This window comes from Callorhinchus milii, unplaced genomic scaffold (genome assembly GCF_018977255.1).
Source record: "Callorhinchus milii isolate IMCB2004 unplaced genomic scaffold, IMCB_Cmil_1.0 Scaffold7, whole genome shotgun sequence".
NCBI lineage: Eukaryota > Metazoa > Chordata > Chondrichthyes > Chimaeriformes > Callorhinchidae > Callorhinchus > Callorhinchus milii.
In genome coordinates, this window is record NW_024704748.1 from 3,113,190 (window position 1) to 3,132,143 (window position 18,954).

General features: G+C 37.6%; 1 protein-coding gene across 1 annotated transcript in view; it reads right to left on the bottom strand.

The window, feature by feature from the left end:
• Window positions 1-18,954, bottom strand: part of LOC103185241 (rab11 family-interacting protein 2) — a 47,295-nt gene that overhangs the window by 25,379 nt on the left and 2,962 nt on the right. The window contains exon 2 of the mRNA XM_042336774.1: window positions 1,163-1,599. Within this exon, the coding sequence (XP_042192708.1) occupies window positions 1,163-1,599 (437 nt within the window). The remainder of the gene's footprint in view (window positions 1-1,162; window positions 1,600-18,954) is intronic.

Genomic DNA, 18,954 nt, shown 5'->3' on the forward strand with positions numbered 1-18,954 from the left:
CCTTCGAATTTAGTTTGCTTGAGCAGGATCTGCTGAAACAAATCCAATAATGTTTAAATTTGGTGGTAATATCGCTTTGATAGCTACATGTCCTGAACATTACCATGGATAATTTTAGGAAATCAAATTATGGAAAACCTAGACGAAAGACCAAGATCCACGGTGCAGTAAACCACCAAGATTACAAAAAATGTAGCGGAAAATGCTTGAAGTCAATATGAAGCTATTAAGTGATACTAAACTTGTGTTTAATGGTGAAACGTGCAGAATGTATCAGAAACGGGAGACTGGAGAAATTAAAGAGACCTACAATCTTCGTAACCTGGGAAAGAATAAGTTGGAGTAGGAGACAGGACGACGAGCATGGAATTAAATATGTGGTAGTACAATTCGATTCACTGCATATGGTAGCAAGATTGAGATCAGAAACTTCTTTGGGTAGCCAGTTTTTAAGCACAGGAAGCTGGCTGGTCTGTGCCCTAAGCTTACTGTATTTCTGAGAACCACAGATCCACAAAAAGCCTGGGTTAAAAGCGAACTCGCACTCCAGAGAAGGGATTCTCTAATGGAATGCCCTAAATGACATAAAACACTTGGATTTATACGTGGTTTATATTGAACACGTAATGAATATCATTATCCTTCTGCGGTATAGAGTCTGACAATCCAATGACAAATTGCCAAATTCAGCCAATAAAGAAGAGCTTAAGTGACAAGATACCATTAGTTAAGTGACGGAGAGATTTTCAGCCACAGAAAGTGAGATAACTCAAGAAAGTAGCAGCAACATTGGACCAAATACAAGTACTGACATGTCTGAATCCTAAGTTGAAGTAGAAAGTAAAAAGGAAAGAGATGGAAAGAGATAAACGGTTAGTGAAGATGAGAGATGGAAGTGGATGAAATCAAGATTACAAGAGTCAACAGCAGGTTACAGAGGTGGACAGAGTATTAGATAGAGAAGTAAATGAATTTCATTTACTTTAAGATGCCTTAATACAAACCGAAAGTAAAGATTTTCAATTTATAATTCAAGGAAGCCTTTTGTGTTAAGAGTTCATGAAGAAATAATTTTAGGCACTTTTAAAATGTTAATCAGAGGTTTGTACTCCCTTCAAAGCTGATTCAGTTCTATTAACGCTTACCTCATGAAAAGACTTACCCATTTCTTCATTGGAATTAGCAGAGTCTGAGTGGGATTTGCAGACTACGTGTCCTACAGTATTGGATTTCATCTTCTCCAACGATTGCCGGGGACCAGTTAAATCTGACATAGACTGGGCAGATGACAGTCTCTGAGGTCCTAACAGGAAGGTTTTTTTTGGCTTGGATTTCTGCTGCTTATCTACTTCTAAAGCATCCTGATCCGAATTTGAAGCTGTACTTGGAACGATTGCAGAAGAATGGTCAGAAATAGTGCTGTCATTTTTTCTTCCTTTCATTTTGTCCTTGAATTTGGCAAAAGGGGATCGCGTTTTATCCTTCATGGAAAGATCAAACATACTTGCAGTCATGTTGTTTCGCATGAACTGGATGCTTACTTGGAGTTCACCTCTTTCTTTTGACTTCTTGCCTGGTTTAGACTCCAGCTTGAACCATCTGAAGACAAAGGTAGAGCTGGTTACTTTGGTCATGAGCTAAACAATACCAATTAAAGCCAAATCAACAATGCTTTGCTATTCAATACACAGGAAAGGTCTTTGGCTGTTCCAAACTGAAACAAAAATTGCCATCTCTTTCCACTCTTTCACCTCCAATTGCTCTTTCCTTCAATAAAATAAAATCTTTACAATTGACAGAACACATTTCATGCTGGGAGGATATCTCAAAGCACTTGAGTATGTACGGTAAAATGTAGTGACCTTGAAGGCAAATGTCGTGGCCAATTTGCACAGAGCAATGTCCCACAAAGAGCCACGAAGTGACTAATGTTATCCGAGCAGCAGCAGATTATTGTAGCAAGGTAGAAATTGACCAAAGGCAGCCAGACTTTGGATCTCATAGCTCTGGAATTCGAGCGACTTGAACCAATTGTTGGTTAATGTGATTGAGATGTTAATTAGGGGAATAGTAAATATTACAACATTCTGCTACAGTCTTGCACTTTTATTCTTTAGCAAGGAAGCCCAGCCAAAGATCTATTTCATTCAGTCATGTTCTCAAAATGTTAATGTTCTTCAGAGATTAAGAGAATTATATGTTTGTGGTACCATTGATTAGGAATATCCACAAGTAAATTTAAATAAACTCTGTACTTACGTAATCTTATTTTTTTTTAAAAAAACTCACTTGCTCCATGCCTGCTTTCAGTTACATTGAATTCAGTTGTGGTAAATCTACTCAAGCAAATGAAGCCAGGAGACTGGAAAGAGATGGCAATTTTTATTTCAGATTTAGTACAGCCAAGCACTTAGTAATTATAGCTTCAGAGGAATTATAGTACTCTGGTTATATTTTCTAAATAATATTAACATATACTTAAGGCAAATTGTGGATAATCATCAATACTTTTCTATTTTAAACAGAAATGCAACTAAAATTGGACCAAACGGTTTGCAGTCAAGTTGCTTTGTATTTTGTTTGCAGGCTACAAGCATAAACAGGAAATAATAATAATCCTTGCATTTGATACAGCACCTTATCACATCTTCGAGACATCTCAAAGCACTTCATAGAATATACTGTAAAGTGATTTGACTGTATATTTTGTGGGTGAAATGCGGCAGCCAATTGCGTACAGCAGTTTCCCACAAATAGTCGTGGATTGAGTGACCACTTTTTTTTAAAGAGATGATTATTAAATATTGGCACCTTCCAAATTGGAGTATATTGACAATACCAGAAATATACCTGACCATTTCTTGAAATCCTACCCTTTTAGAACAAAATGCCAAGAAAAAAAAACTCTTAAAAATGTTTATGTAAACCTTGACCAGATAGATAGCATATGAATTATCCATTGAAAGTGTTGATACATTAAATGTCAACACAGATTCAAAATCACCCAGAAAACTCCCAAAAAGCTGAAAACCCACTAACTTTGCTGGTTTGAGAATTTGACATTTGAGAATTTGTGACATCATTTCAACTTTATCCCAAGCAAATCTTTCCTGGATCAATTCCTATTTTCCTGCGTTAATGTACGGCCCAGTAAAATCCAGCTTAGGGATAATAACAAGTTTTGATTTATTATTTGCACATTACTATTTAATCAGATTTCTTTTTGGGGGGAGTGGGTGGGGGGAAAGAGTTCTGCAACAGAATTTCATTTCATGAGTTTGCCAACAAAGTTCAATAGTTATTGCAGCTGAGCCTATTTAGGATCCATTTACAGTATCATGACTTAAAACCCTACTTGAGATCATCATTATTCGATGTTAAAAAATTGCAGTAAGCAATGTGACCTGTCATTAGGATTAACTCTCTAAAGTGAAAATCCTAGTTAAGATCAAAAACTTTAGACCATAATTTTAGTTCTTAGCCATTTAATTTCAAATTTCTGCCTTCCTTTTCCCACCCCAATCATTGGTTGAGTCACTGCTGTAAATGCTCTGTCGCTATCATCAGTCAACACATCTTTAGCACACAAAGATCACTTCACCAGGTAAATGTTCCCTTCACATCCCATCTCTACAGTTGAATTAGAAAACAGGATTTTTAAGAGTGAGCAAAATGTTTTGCGAGGTGTTAAATTAACTAATTAGAAATTGATATTTGGATATTTCAGCTGAATTTAAAACTAGCCAAGTAGGAGTTGTGAAAGGAATCAGTATTGTAAATGTTCAGTCTATCTCTCTTATAACTTTAAACAGGCTTATGTTGTTGGGCAAGTTTCCTTACTCCAAATGCCTCTGTTTACCGAGGAGCAAGTTGGAATCTGGTTGTTAGTCGATTTGTGGATCGCTTTTCCGGGGATAATAAGAATTTGGTCACTCAATCCACGACTGTTTGTGAAACACTGCCGTGCGAATTGGCTGCCACGTTTCGCCTACAAAATATACAGTCAATTTATTTTACAGTATATTATGTGAAGCGCTTTGAGACGTCTCGAAGACACAATAAGGCTATATCAAATGCAAGATTAATGTTTTACAAGCACAGTGGTCATATTTTATGAACACATACATTTCTTCCCTTGTAAAGTTTTTCAGCCCTGCTCGATGGTGCTCCCAAGTACTGGGTTCAACACTTTAGTACCATTGCACTTTGAGCCCGAATCACAGGTGCCAGTCTTCATTCACTAATCGTTAATATTGCCTGAGTTTACCTTCCTTAAAATCCCTTTTTATGTCCATTCCAGATAATGGTTTTGAAAGCTGTCCAGATCTTGTGCTACATCCTGTCCATGTTATTTAAATTGCATGATTAATTAGTTATGATATAAGGAGGGTAGAGATGTCGCTGTCTCTGAAATGAAAAATGATGGCCTAAGCTGTTTGATCTTCTGTAATTGATCTTAACCATGAAAAGATCTCAACCTTATTCCAGCCTCCTCCTCCTCCATACATGTACAGTTCAACCACTTTCCTCCAGGTTTCTGTTGGAAGAGACCTGAATGAAACACTCAGAAACCTACTTAACTTGTGAAATTACATCTCTTGAAAGCAACCAGGCCAGTCAGGTGAATCCAATTTTTCTGCTGATTTTACATATCACAATAGTTTGTTCCACAATGCTGTACTGCATTTATTTTCAATCAAAATCTGCAGAAACATGGCTTCCTAATTAAGACTGAATTTAAGACTTTTCCAAAATTCACACAATCCTAAATTTTAATTTGACGGCCTTAAGGCTAAAATGTTGAGATTCTGATTTAATTAATTCAGACCTGGATTGCTTTGCAGTGCGAGCCACCCACCCACGGATTGAGTGTTAATATCAGTTCCGATACGATAGACCAGTTTAGAGTAAGACTGGAAAGGAATTCAGCTTCATAGATTTGCTAACATCTTTTGAGGAATCTGAAGAAAGAATGCAACTCTAGTGGTGGTGTACACTGCTTTTCTTCACTTGGACCACTCAGCAACCCTTTTTATAGTTAAACTTATCATTTACAAAATTGGCCCACAAAATATACATTTTACAGTATATTCTGTGAAGCGTTTTGAGATGTCTAGAAGACGTGATAAGGCACTGTATCAAATGCAAGGATTATTATTATATTCAACTTAATCACTCTTTTTGTTCTTTTTTGGGGGTTGGAGTTTTTCGGGTTTCAAACTGAATCTAAATGTCATGTCATGGTAGCATGTGTGTATTGCTCTGGAAGATTTACTGAGCTCAATAGCCTGAGGATGCTGGGCTAACCTGCCACACAGCTGAAGCTGAAACCCTGGGTTAATGCCTTTTATCTCTCCTGATGTTAATTAAGGTCACTGACACTGTTAGGGTCTGTAACTACAAGCTGATACCCTCGAGGAAGTCAATCAGTGTTCCACTGCTGGAGGAAGAAAAATCAAGTTATAAGCACATTCTGTACCATTCCTGAGAAGTTGGTGAATACCTTCAAAACCATTTTGACTGCAGGAATCTCAGCCAAGCATTTGCTTTCAGAGTGTCCATCTTTTTGATATATCAACATCATATCAATAATATCAACATCGCTTTGACCACAAATGATTAAGTTGTTGACTGTGTTAGCAAAGTGGAAACTCGCTATTACGTGCAGTCAATAGACTGGCCTATTTGTGCCCTCATCAGTCACTTCGGGATTTGAGCCACCTTCAGTTTCAAATGAAATATAACAGGATTGTTAGACAGTAGCTTGAATAGGGAGTTGTCCTGATTACTAAAATGTCCACAAAATAAGGTTCCACTTTATTTATAACAAATGCATATATTGACAGGGCTTTAAGGACTAAATAGGAATAAAGTAACTATACAAATACGCATTTAAATTACACTATTTTGCTTGCTATTGGTATTGATACATTATTTTATTTTTTATTGTTTGTGAGATATGTTCTGATTCTCATGTCAGTCAGTGTAGAGGTCTTAAAGAGAACTTGTTGGTATAAATATTAATATACTTAATGTACTGTTAAACTTCTGTATATTCCTGGAGTATGTTTACGATACAGGTCAGACCTTTCATCAATTTTTAAAATACACAGGACTTTGATACGTCTCAATGATGTCTCAACGACATGATAAGGCACTATATCAAATACATACTATTATTATTCTCCCTGCAAAGTGATTTTTTGAACATATCACAATAGTTGTTTCAAACAAAATAACAACAAACAAATAGTATTTACATAGCGCTTTTCAAGTCAGGAGGACGGCTCAAGAAACTGAAACAGGAATGCAACTGAAAAACTTGCGTTAGGAGTGACTGATGCAAACCCATAATCACCCCAGCTTTCAAAATGTAAAAAAAAAAGTTTTATACTTCTCCAAACCGTCGTTTTTTTTTTAAGTGTGTTCCACACCAAATTTCAGGGTGTCGATTCATTACATAAATATTTGGACATCATTACTACCCCATCATACATATTCTCTCAACGTCACCCCAAGACCTTGTTGTGCTCCAAACATTTTTCAAAACTGACTGTGGAGGTTGAATATTTTAGGCTGGGCTTATTAAGGCCTAAAGTGCATGGCTTACAGAAGCTTTATTGCTTAGACAGAACATAGACACGTGCCACTGCAGCCGTTCCAATTTTAAAATGTCAACCCGGCGGAGTTGGTAACAGTCTCCCTTTCGAACCAGAAGGTTGTAAGTTCAAACCCCACACTGGAACTCTGAACTCATAGTGTAAGGTGGCACTCTGGTGCAATGATGGGGGAGTGCTGCAATGTGGCTGCCGTCTTTGGGATGAGATTTTAAAACCAAGGTTCTGTCCAATTGATCAGATGGATGTTAAAGATCCCATAACAACAATAATCCTTGCATTTGTCAAATATCAAATGCAAGGATTATTATTATTATTATTTGACATAGCGCTTTATCACAACTTTGAGATGTCTCAAAGCTCTTTCACAGAATATCCTGTAAAGTGAATTGACTGTATATTTTGCAGGAGAAATGTGGCATAAATATATATATATATAACAGGTCCTCAGTTTTTAAGATGGTATCAATTTAAATAAAACAGCAAATTCAAGAGTAATGCAAATTTTCACAGAGGATTGTGAGGTTGTCATTTTAGATTCATAACAGAAAGTTACACAGTGCAACCACTAAAGATCTTAAGATTCTGAAAGTCTCATTTCACATCCATGTAAACTACTGTGCTGAATGTTGATAAGATCAGAAATGATCACATTTAAAGCTGGGAAATCAAAGCAACCAAGTGGCAGGCCAAGGGATTATGCACAGGTGATGTATGAACAGATCGCCGACAAAGGCTGCTTTAACCTTGTGCAAAGAGAACAATCTTTTGACAGAAAGTCCTGCTTTGCCAAATCAAAGCTTAGATTAGGATCTGAATTCTGACTGCTGAATCAAAAAGATTAATGCAGATAGATGAATTGCTTTACAGCATTAATGAAGTTTAATACTATATAGTACATCACTTTTTATTGCATTCATATGAATCAATAGCATTGTTGATAAAGGGTAACATTTGGTTATACTTATTAACTCCGTTCTCAGCAGGTAATCTTAAGAATGTTTGATTGAATTATGGTTGCTCTCACTTAAAAACTGCACACTGAGGAGAGATTCCAAAATGATAAGGTTTGGGAAAAGCAGCTAAACAGTACAAGTGAGACGTAACTAAAACAAAAAGGATTTATTTTTAAATCCAGATTGACCACAGCTAACCATTAGTCAGCAAGCAGTAAAACTGCTTTTTGGAAGTTTCTTCTCATCAGTACTTTACCCAACAATGACAGAATACTGTAATATAATGACTTGTGCTCTTCAAAACTTGTTTTCCAATACAGTGCCAACTCAGGTCCAAGGAGACCTCTTCCACCCCCCACCCAATCCCCTACCCCTTTATCCACTCCATTAACTTGTCCCCTCCCTGATCCTGACCCCCAAACTCTGTCCAGCGCCTTGGGATATCCTCCCGACGTGAAAGGCGCTATACAAATGTAACTTTGCTGTTGTTATCTAAGCAAGCTCAACTAATTCCTTCAAAAATAATAATAATAACTTGGTCACAACTGTTTGTGGGAGATGTGATAAGGTGCTGTATTGGGTGCAAGGATTATTATTATTATTATATTATTAGTAGTCGAAACAGCAGAAAGCTCGCATTCACATAAAATGGAGCTGATGGAAAATACTTTGGGCTCTGCTCAGGAACTTTCAAGTTTGTTTTCTTAGAAAGTGTTATTAGCACGAATGAGGCTTTAAATTACTTTAAAATCTGACACCTGATATCAGAAGTGTGGCACTTGCGTGGAAATCTCCTCAGCTCTGGCCAATGCGGTTAAAGGTACAACTCAGGCTTCCCGCTCCTAATCGTTTCTGGAAGCAATATCGCCACACTTCCAGCAGTATGAACTGGGCGTTAGAAACAAAGTTGAACAAAGCAAAAAAAATCACATAACTCATTGCTTATTTCTGGAGACCTGTAGCTCAGTGGTTAGAGCACTCGCCTTGCAAGCGAGACACTTGGGTTCAATTCCAGGCAGGTCAGGGCGAAACCTTGGGCAAATTTCCTTACTCCACACAGAGTCTAATAACAAAAACAATAATAAATTGGTCATTTTCAATCCACGACTGTTTGTGGGACATTGCTGTGCGCAATTGGCTGCCGCGTTCGCCCACAAATATACAGTCAATTCACTTTACAGTATATTCTGTGAAGCGCTTTGAGACGTCTTGAAGACGTGAAAAGCGCTATATCAAATTCAAGGATTATTATTATATTTTTACAAAAGAAACATAGTCAATGACAAATTTGCAACACTATGTAAGATGCAAAGGAAAATCACTAACTTGGCAAAGAACCAACGGAATAATCATGTTTGAACACAATTTATAACTAGTATAGCAAAAGCTGACAACATTTTTTTAAAGAAAAACTCACAGGGAGGCAAATGGAGTACACCTGCAACAAGAGATACATTACTTAAATAATAATAATCCTTGCATTTGATATTGAGCCTTGTAACGTCTTTGAGGTGTCTCAAAGAGCTTCACAGAATATACTGTAAAGTGAACTGACTATATTTTGTGGGCAAAACGTGGCAGCCAATTGTGCACAGCAGCGTCCCACAAACAGTCGTGGATTGAGTGACCAATTATTATTATTATTTTTTCGAAGGGATTATTACCCCATGAAAAGCAATCCGCCAATCGACTAACAACCGGGTGGGTTCCTACTTACTGCAAGGTAAACAGAAGCTTGTGAAGTAAGGAAACTTGCCAAAGGTTTCGCCCCACCCAGGAATCGAATCCAGATCCTCTCAATTGTGAGGCGAGTGCTCTAACCACTAAGTTACAGGACTCCGCTGCACATTATATTCAGGCTTCTCCAGAGATGAAATCTTCAGCCAGTCTGGCAATACTTCAAAAGATGAGAACAGATAAAGATAGCAGTATAACGGGAAAAAACTAGTGCTGGTGCAAGTCAGTAAACTCCAGAGAAACTATTTGGTTTGCACGCGGACTAGGATTTAAAACGGCCCAAAGCTGCTCGAGAGGCCCTACATTGAAAAGATGCAGGCAAGCATAAATTCTTAAGTGAGGCAATAAATGCTTGTTGCTGCATCTATGATGGTATGACAAACCACCTACCAGAATACCCATCCCATCATCCTCCCATCACAGCATCACACCTTTTTTTTAAAAAAAACTGACCTCAACCACCTTCCTCATATATTCCTACGTGTTCCAGTTGTTAATTACAGTCTGGGTAAAGAAATACCGCCCAGTATCCATTTGGAAATTGCTAGAAAGATGGACAAGCAGGGTGGTTGGTGTTATTGCCAAATTTCCTTTTACATTATTAGGTGGAACGATGAGACCAAATCGATTGATCATTTAAAAGGGAATTAGAAGTTATATAAAGAATAAAAGGAAATGGGATGAGAGTGGATAACCCTGTTGGAGAACGAGCACGGCATGTGCAAAATGGCTTCATTCTCGGCTGAAACTTCTACAAGTCTAACTGGGTATTTTTAAGCTGATGGCAAGAGTGTTATTTTGTAGAATTATTGGAAAGCAGAGCCAAAAACTGAATCACACTCACCTCTGCATAATTCGCTTTCCTGGAAGATATTTGATGAATCATTTATCATCATGGAGAAAAAAAAGTTGGTGTAATCACTTAACATCATAAGACGTAATATGGTTTTAACCACACTCAAGCAAGCAATATCTTATAATTTTTTTATTGAAAATCAGTGTACCATATATAAGCTGATGCGTATTTAGGCACGAATCCCAAGTTATGCAGCTTTGATATTCAATCTGAAATAACAGACGAAAACAAGTTTGTCGTCAAGAATTTTTAAAAAATTCAGAAAACATCGCAATAACTGAAGCCAGGAGATCCAGCTAACTCTGCATGCAGTCTCTGTTGATCTCCTCACGTCTCTAGAAGGTTTTAGTTGAAAGGGCCTTCTTTTCATCTCCCTCTAGCCACTACCATTGAAGATGCTGGAAAAGGGATGCAGCCCTTGTTCAAAGCCCGTTGGTAATGCTCCTTGAATTGGACATTGGAAGGTGCCGCAAACATGAACTTGGCTTAATTTATCACTAGGTAGCGTCCAAAGATTTTATGAAACATCTACAATTATACATTAGCACCTTTCATGCTGGAAGTATGACTCAAAGAGCTTCACAGGATTCACTTAAAGTATAAGTGACCGCAGGAGAATCGATTAGGAAATGCTATTAGGCTGAACTTTACCTTGTGACTCTGTTGTGCATTCTGGTGTGTGCACAATAGAGTCGCAACAGAGGTTATAAAAAGGAGATGGCATTTTGGTCAACATTGCTGAAATCGCATTTGGACATAGCTCACTAGTGCAGGACAAAGGGTACATTAATCAGGTATGCAATGCAGATAAACATTCAATGAAAAAGACTGTTTATACAAAAAGCACAGTCATCTCTGCTGAAATGATGAGTTTCACACTAGGTTAGGTTTTAACACTGCATTCTCAGATGATGGGGCGGAGGTTAGTACTGTTTTTGGACAGCTTGAAACACTGCATGCAGTAATGGCACAATTTAAAACTTACACCATCCTTTGTTCTTCAGTACCTCTAACCTTGGTATCACCTCATGCATCCACCCCAATTCAACAGTCTGTGAGGCATAAATAATACAACAAAAGGCCTTTCAGCTGGTATTCCTTCACAAAGAGTTTGCTGTTACAGCACTTCATTTGTGTTTTTTTAACACAAACATTGTGACGCATATCTTTATATGCTGGGCGCCCTCAAGCGTGATGCTTCAAGTACATTTAGGAACACTGCTCACTTGAAAGGAAGCTATTAAATCTATCAGAAGCCATTCAATATTACCAACAACAGTACTTTCATAAACAGCTGGAGCTCACTCATACTGTACGTTAACAGCAGTCCAGTTAGAGACAGTCTCATTTAGAAATGTTACATCCAGTCCAGTGGAACTACCTGTGTATTAATTTAAGAACAGAGACACTGGCTGAGATAAAATGGAGATTATTATTATTATTTCTGCACAGTGCTGAATTAGACAGCTATGCTGTTTATTGTGACATTTGCATTACAGAGCATTCATATAACGCCCTGCAAGATAGACGTTTGTAAGCGAGTCCTAATTCAAAGTACAGTAATGAATATTTTAATAGATAATGTATAATCCAGTAGTTTATGGGTAAAAAGGGAAGAACTTCTGGGGAAGATAAGGAATGTTGTACTCTTTCAACAAACTCTCAATCTGTTGTTCCAAGATGTGGGAACCATTTGTACCAGCAAGCTCCCACAAAGAGGAATGAGGTGACTGCTCAATTAATACAGCAGAGTCACAGCCATGCTCGAGAGAAGGAAGGAGAATTTGAAAGGCTGTTATCATAACAATGTGCTAAACAGGCAATTTCAGAGTGAATATGATGTCACTTCCAGAGAGGAGAAAACTGGAGCATAATAAATCCACAGTTGCGATTTTAGTGATCAGGGATTCTAGCCAATAGGGTATTGGTAAAGAGAAGGGAGTTAGGATAAGGGGTCAGACCCATTAGAGGAGATAGCACCAGCATAGATGCTCAATAGACCTTTGCTGTAATGCCATGGTTCTATCACGCCAGACTCTGAAAGCAAAGGACAAGCAGTTCAGTAGTCAACTAAACCCCGAGATAACATTGCAGCCTTGAAGTCTATTTATCTTAGCATTTGTAATGTATACGGTTAAATTTTATGTGGGTCAGTTAGATTTTTTTTGCATCCAACACACTTTAAAAAAGAGTTTATTACACAGATTAGAGTATTAAATGGAGGGGGGGGGGGGGGGGGAGACAGAACATCAAGAGATCAGAGAGGGAGTTATTTAAAATGAGATCTCGTAACCTTCTCTGAAGTATGTGTAAAACTATGAAATACAATTTTATTATATTTCAGTAAAAAGATATTTAATGACCTTATCCTCAAGTATTTGTTGAAAAAATAATCCACCCCCACTTTAAACCTACCAGTGATTGCCCTCCTAATCTTCCAGTTGATTCCAAGGTTGAGGGCAGAAACATGAGGATACTCTGTTCAACCACAGCTCCCGGGCACCACTTGCTGCTCAACTTAGAGCAATTGAAGAAACTTTAGTTTTCAGAGATCTAACTTCCAAATATATAGATTCCGATCTGCAATTATTCCATAGTCTACACTTTACCCTTAAGGCAGGGAGCACAGTAGCCAGTCAGATCAGGCCTGCTCGATCTCACATTACAGCATAATGTTAATCCTCAACCATCTTGTTTTACTGCAGTATAACAGAGCTAAGAACAAAAGTGCAAATGTTGTTAAAACTTGATCCTCCCCTCACCCCCCCCACCCACCCCCATACCCCACATTTGTAAAACTAAAATTGAAACATTCCTTCTGAATATCCCACGTATATCTACAATGGGATCTGGCAATGTGAAGCATTATGGTTCAAATTCCACAGAGGTCACCAGTCACTTTGGAAGACTTTGCAGTATTATGTGGTCGCACAACTAAACATACTAACCGCTAATTTTGCTGTTTGAGAGACATGACTAGAACACAAATTGGTAGCTGTCGCTACAGTTTACATATTGGCTTTTACATATTATAGTAATTCCCGCGAAGCACTTTGAGATGTTCTCCCAACATGAAACATGCTATTATCAACACCAACAATTTAAATTTGTACAGCGCCTTTTACATCGGGAGGACGTCCCAAGTCGCTTGAAAACTCAAGGATTATAGTTTTATTATTATAATTTAAATGGATAATTGCAAAACAAGTTGTAAAATAATTGAGTTTCTGAAATTTACGGAAATTATAAAACCCAGACTTATCCAGATTAGAAATAGATACAAGACTCAACTATAGTAGATCAAAGCCTGGTTTTTCATGTTTTACTGGAATTTACTGGTGAAGGGGGTAGAATAACCGGAAAGAAATACTTAGCAGTAATCATAGCGATCCAATAAAATAACGGTTGCTATGATAGTCTTCTTAAAATTACTCAGTGTTTTTAAATCCAAGTGAATGATTTGAAGAACGCATTCGTCATCATCAAAATAGGGCTGAAAGTATTGGGAAACATACTGCACTATAGATTAGATTCCCTCCTGTAAAAAAAGAGCAAACATGTTCTACTCAGATTAAAGTTGCAGGATATTTTCTTTTTCAAAACAATTTTAGTTTTTGAATGGAAAACAGTTGGAATGCTGGACTTTTTATATAAAGCCCAAACTAATGAGTTTTAAAAGAGAGTTGCAAAGATTATTAAAAATCAATTGAAATGTAATGTACTCCTTATTTTTTTATGAAGATACTGTAATTAGGCATTTGATTCACCTAAACCAGCCCGTCTCTGTAAATAACCTAGATTGCAACTGTTGGCCTACTGTACCCACAAGGCATGTTGCTTTAAGATATTTGCGGTGGAGAAGGTTGGGGAAGACAAAAACTGCTGGAAAGTGGAATGATATTGCTGTAGACTGAACAGCCAGCCCACATGCAAATAATTCATTTAGGCAGGGAAGCACCAGTGCTGTTTAACTGTAATCTTAACCAAACAGCTAAACGTACATACAATCTGGAAATTTACTGATTCTACAATGCTAATTTCTATCCCCGATAATGGATCCTAAGCGCACGACAGACTTTTACTACACACAAGCTGGGACAAATGATCATATGCAACATGAGCAAAGACTTCCAGTTGAGTCAGGGATAGACACAACAATGTCACATGCAAACAGTGTTTAAGCTTACTGAAGTTCAAATGGAATTTCCATCGTTCATCACGTGCAATGCCCTAACCTGTGTGTTTTCTCTTGTCAGGTTCAATCTCCACCAGTATTTTAGAGTGGAGTCCTCAATAGTTAGAGCGCTCTCCTCGCAAGTGAGAGGACCTGGGTTTGATTCCCAGGCAGGGCAAAATGTTAGGTAAGTTTCCTTACTCCACACGCCTCTGTTTACTTATCAGTAAGTAGGAACCTGGTTGTTAGTCGATTGGCGGATCGCTTTTTCGAGGGTAATAATCCCTTCAAAATATTCTTAATCTACCACTGTTTGTGGAGCACTGCTGTGCGCAATTGGCTGCCGTATTTCACCCACAAAACATACAGTCAATTCACTTTACAACTCTGAGACGCTACCTTGCGTGGAGGGCGCTATATAAGTGCAAGTTGTTGTTGTTTATTCTATGAGGCTCTTTGAGACGTCTCAAAGACGTGATAAAGCGCTATATCAAATGCAAGGATTATTATTATTAGAGTCCCTTCCAATTTTACAAAATATGTCTGTCCAGGTCTAATTTGAGGGTATGTTAATCACGCGCATACAATCCTCACAGAAGAAAAAACACCTGTAATTTCTCTGTGCACATGCACATGGTTGGCACAACCCGCAAAGTGCTCAAACTTTTATGTATAAAATTTGCTTTGCTTTATTTCTGAATTAAGATAGTGACTAGGATATTTAAGTGCTTTGAGACGTCCTCCCAGTCTTAAATGGCGCTGTATAAATGTAAATGACATTGTATTGTACTGATACAGTAGATTAGGTAAAGAGCTAAGGACCCAATATGAGGCAGCAGTGCTTCTCATAGAGAGCGATAGGAATCTGGAATACAATGTCAGAAAGTCATAGGTTAGAAAAAAGTTCAGGGATTTAAGAGAGATGATAGATACTAGGGAAGTAAAAACAGATTAAGGGATATGGTAGGAAAGCAGTATCGGGAACAATTGTAGGATATACTATCATTTATATATAAATATTTTATTTATACAAACATAATTATAACTTTGTCATAAGACCCAACTTCAATAGATCAAAGCCTATTTTTGCCCATTTTACTGATTTATATTATTATAAATTTTAGATATAAAATATTTATATATAATTGTTATTTATATATTACATGTAGCATTTCACCCACAAAATACAGTTAAACCACCTTAAGGTATATCCTGTGAAGCTTTTGATAAGATAAGGTGCTATGTCAAGTGCAAGGATTATTACTGTTATTATTATAGGCCATGGAATGGTCTATGGTGAAGTGTGCTCAAATGATTGTCTCCTGTTCCCAAAAGAGAACAATACTCTCCTGAACAGTCACATAATCCTAATGTTTACAAAATAGATACTTTGCCCACAAAAATACAGTCAATTCACTTTACAGTATATTTTATGAAGTGCTTAGAGGCGTCGTGAAGATGTGATAAGGCACTGTATTATTATACAATTATTATACACTGTATTATTATACAAGAAGGTGGTCAAAAAATGCCCGATATTAGGCTGCCTGAAGTTTGAAAACATAGAAATCTGGGCAATTGAGATTTTTCTCAATTACTCAGAAGTCAACCTTGAACACATTGCTTTCAAGCACACCTGCAAAAGGCATAGCTTCACAGAAATTACAGCATTGAGGAGGATATTTGGCCCATCTATAGGAAGGAATTCTTAGCTTTTAGTTTAATTCCCGGGTGGGACGAAACCTTCAGCAAGTTTCCCTACTCAAAACGCCTCTCTTTACCTAGCAGGAAGTAGGAACTCGGTTGTTAGTCAATTGGCGGATCACTTTCCGGGGTGATAATCCCTACAGATAATAATAATTTGGTCATGAAATCCACGACTGTTTGTGCGACACTGCTTTGCGCAATTGTCTGCAGTGCTTTGGCCACAAAATTCAGTCACTACACTTTACAGAATATTCTGTGAAGCGCTTTGAGATGTCTTGAAGACGTAATAAGGCGCTATATCATATGCAGGGATTATTTACAAATGCAAGGTTTATTAGTTTTGACAGGCCATCATTTTCTCTCCTCCAAGCTAACCATGAAAATAATGCATTAGCCACACTTCAATGCCGATCTTAACAGCTTATGAACCTGTCACCACTGAACCCTTTTGGTCTCAAACATCTCACCTGCCACGAAAGGCAAAGTTAAGGGAACCTTACTCCCCAATTGTCATAATTCAGGGAGGAGAAAAACAAACAATAAATCACTATTAATATATACAATGAAAAGTCAAGATTGTATAATTAATACGATCTCAAATCACATCATCAAACAGAACGATAAGACATTTCTAATAAGAAAAACAGATTTGATCTACCCTGAAAAGTACTGTATCTTTAGCACCTTATTAATTCTCTTGAAAGCTGAAGGCAAAGTATCCTATTTGGCACAGAATTCTGAAAGCACGGCCCTAATAAATAGTGAAGCGACTAGTTATATAGTGAATCCCGGCCCTGTTGCTGAAACACCCACCTTGATGTAATCTTATCTACTATTGCAAACTCAACCACATCTCCCAGATCAGTAATGTAGTCTGTCTGGTTTTACAGTGAGTGCACAAAATACCATCACAGCAATGAAACTGAAATCAATATCTTGGATTGGCTCCTGATCCAACATTGGTCAGCAGTAAAGCATACGATCCAACACAGGCTAATGGTAGAGTACATACCAGAGTACCAATACACAATTCCTTTAAAATGAGCAACTCTATGTAGTGGCGCTGTACTTTCTATTGGAAAAACAAAATGTACTCAAAAGCATCTTTCAATGTTCACATTAAGTACAATCAACAAAAATACGTATAAAATATGAATTTATTCAATACTGCCAATTAATTGCAGGGGGAGTCTTATTTTCGGCTTTAGAAATGACATGAATACCTAGATATCTCCATCTTCTCTCTCTCTCTCTCTCTCTCTCGTAGTCATGTTTGCCAGGTGTTTGGTATACTGATATACTCATACATATTGTTTAATACATAGTTAGTGATAGTTAGCTACTCTCTTCATAAGATTCTGGTCTCAGAATTGAGCCTCTCTCCTTATTTTGGGTGTTGGCTTTGATTTCTGTAGATTTTATTTAGAAAATAAACAATAAATAAAGTGAAAGATAATCAAACCATGTATGGTGTTACAAAGTTGCCCTGAATAATGAGAAGATGTATAAAAACATATGGAATTTTAAAAATAAGCATAACCAAGATACTGTACTATAGGTCAGAAGCACATTTGGATGCTAAATACATATACTTTACTTTCCTGCATGGTCACTTACACCACTTACATGATTCATACATAATGGCTAAATTCCTGCTAGCATAGCTTCACAACTTTTTTTGTTTGTGGTACTCATTAAAGTAAAAGATATCCCTCCTGTAGAAGAATCACTTTTTCCAATTTTGTAACCCAATGTCAACAACACCTTGTATTTATATAGCGTCCCTCACCCAGAGTTGCACCCCAATGCGCTTGACGGTGGCGGAGCACGACAATGTCAGTGTCAAGCATTTCCAAGTCAGATCAAGTCAAGATCAGTTGGACGTAGAATAAATAAAATTCTAATTTTCTCTCCTGTTCTCTCTCGCTACAGCAAGAGTGCTTCCTCCTGAAAATGTGTCCACCTTTCACATCTCCTGCTTGTCTAAGTAAAACCACCAACATGCTAAATTGCTAAAACTCATTGTGGAGAAACTGGATTGACGCTGCCCAAGTTAATTTCAGCAGGAAATGCTCATCATTGTGGGATACACCCGAATCTAGCACTGGAGGGAAATGGTCTATGTGGTAACAGTCTCTGCCTCTCAGCCCCCAGAAATGCCTGTTATAAAGAGAGAACTGCAGTGTGACAGGTTGGCCCTATGCTAAACGGTCATCTTTTGCATACTGCTATCACTGTATGTTAACTCTCTTTCAAGGAGCTCTCCTGACTGCACCTGTGATTGAGAATGGAGAAAATAAGAAAGGGGATTAGTTTAAGCCCCTGATTTGTTTTGGTGAGGATACCCCTCACAGAAACCTGCAGCTTTCTACGCTTTAATTTCCCAATTCATCTTGACCACTCAGTCAAATTAGGCTGAAGGGTGAAAAAAAACTTAGACCCTAAGATCCTACAGATTTTAATCATTATACGTGACAGAAAGAGCAGTTTGTTCATTAAAACCTAAAGAAAACTGGTTAATAAGGCTTTATGAATGGCTGATTGTTTTGAAGAGTAAGTACCTTTCTTGAAATTTCACCCCAATCCCTTCTAATGATCAAGTAACTCAACTTTTCTTTTCCAGCTTCCTGCTGTTAAGGTTATCGTCTGTGGTTCTACTCCATCTCAGCTTGGTTTCCCTTTTTGTTCTCTCCACTTTTGTGTCCTGGTTTTAATAAATTTCAACCCAGCTGCAATGCACCTTCTCTCTGCTCTGGAAATAATCCATGTGAGGCCTTTGCCTGGAACAAAATATGGTGTACAACTGGGATAGCTTTGCTATCTGTAGTATTTTGTTGGTCAATCATTTATAATAATAATAATCCTCGCATTTGATATAGGGCTTTTCACGTCTTCAAGATGTCTCAA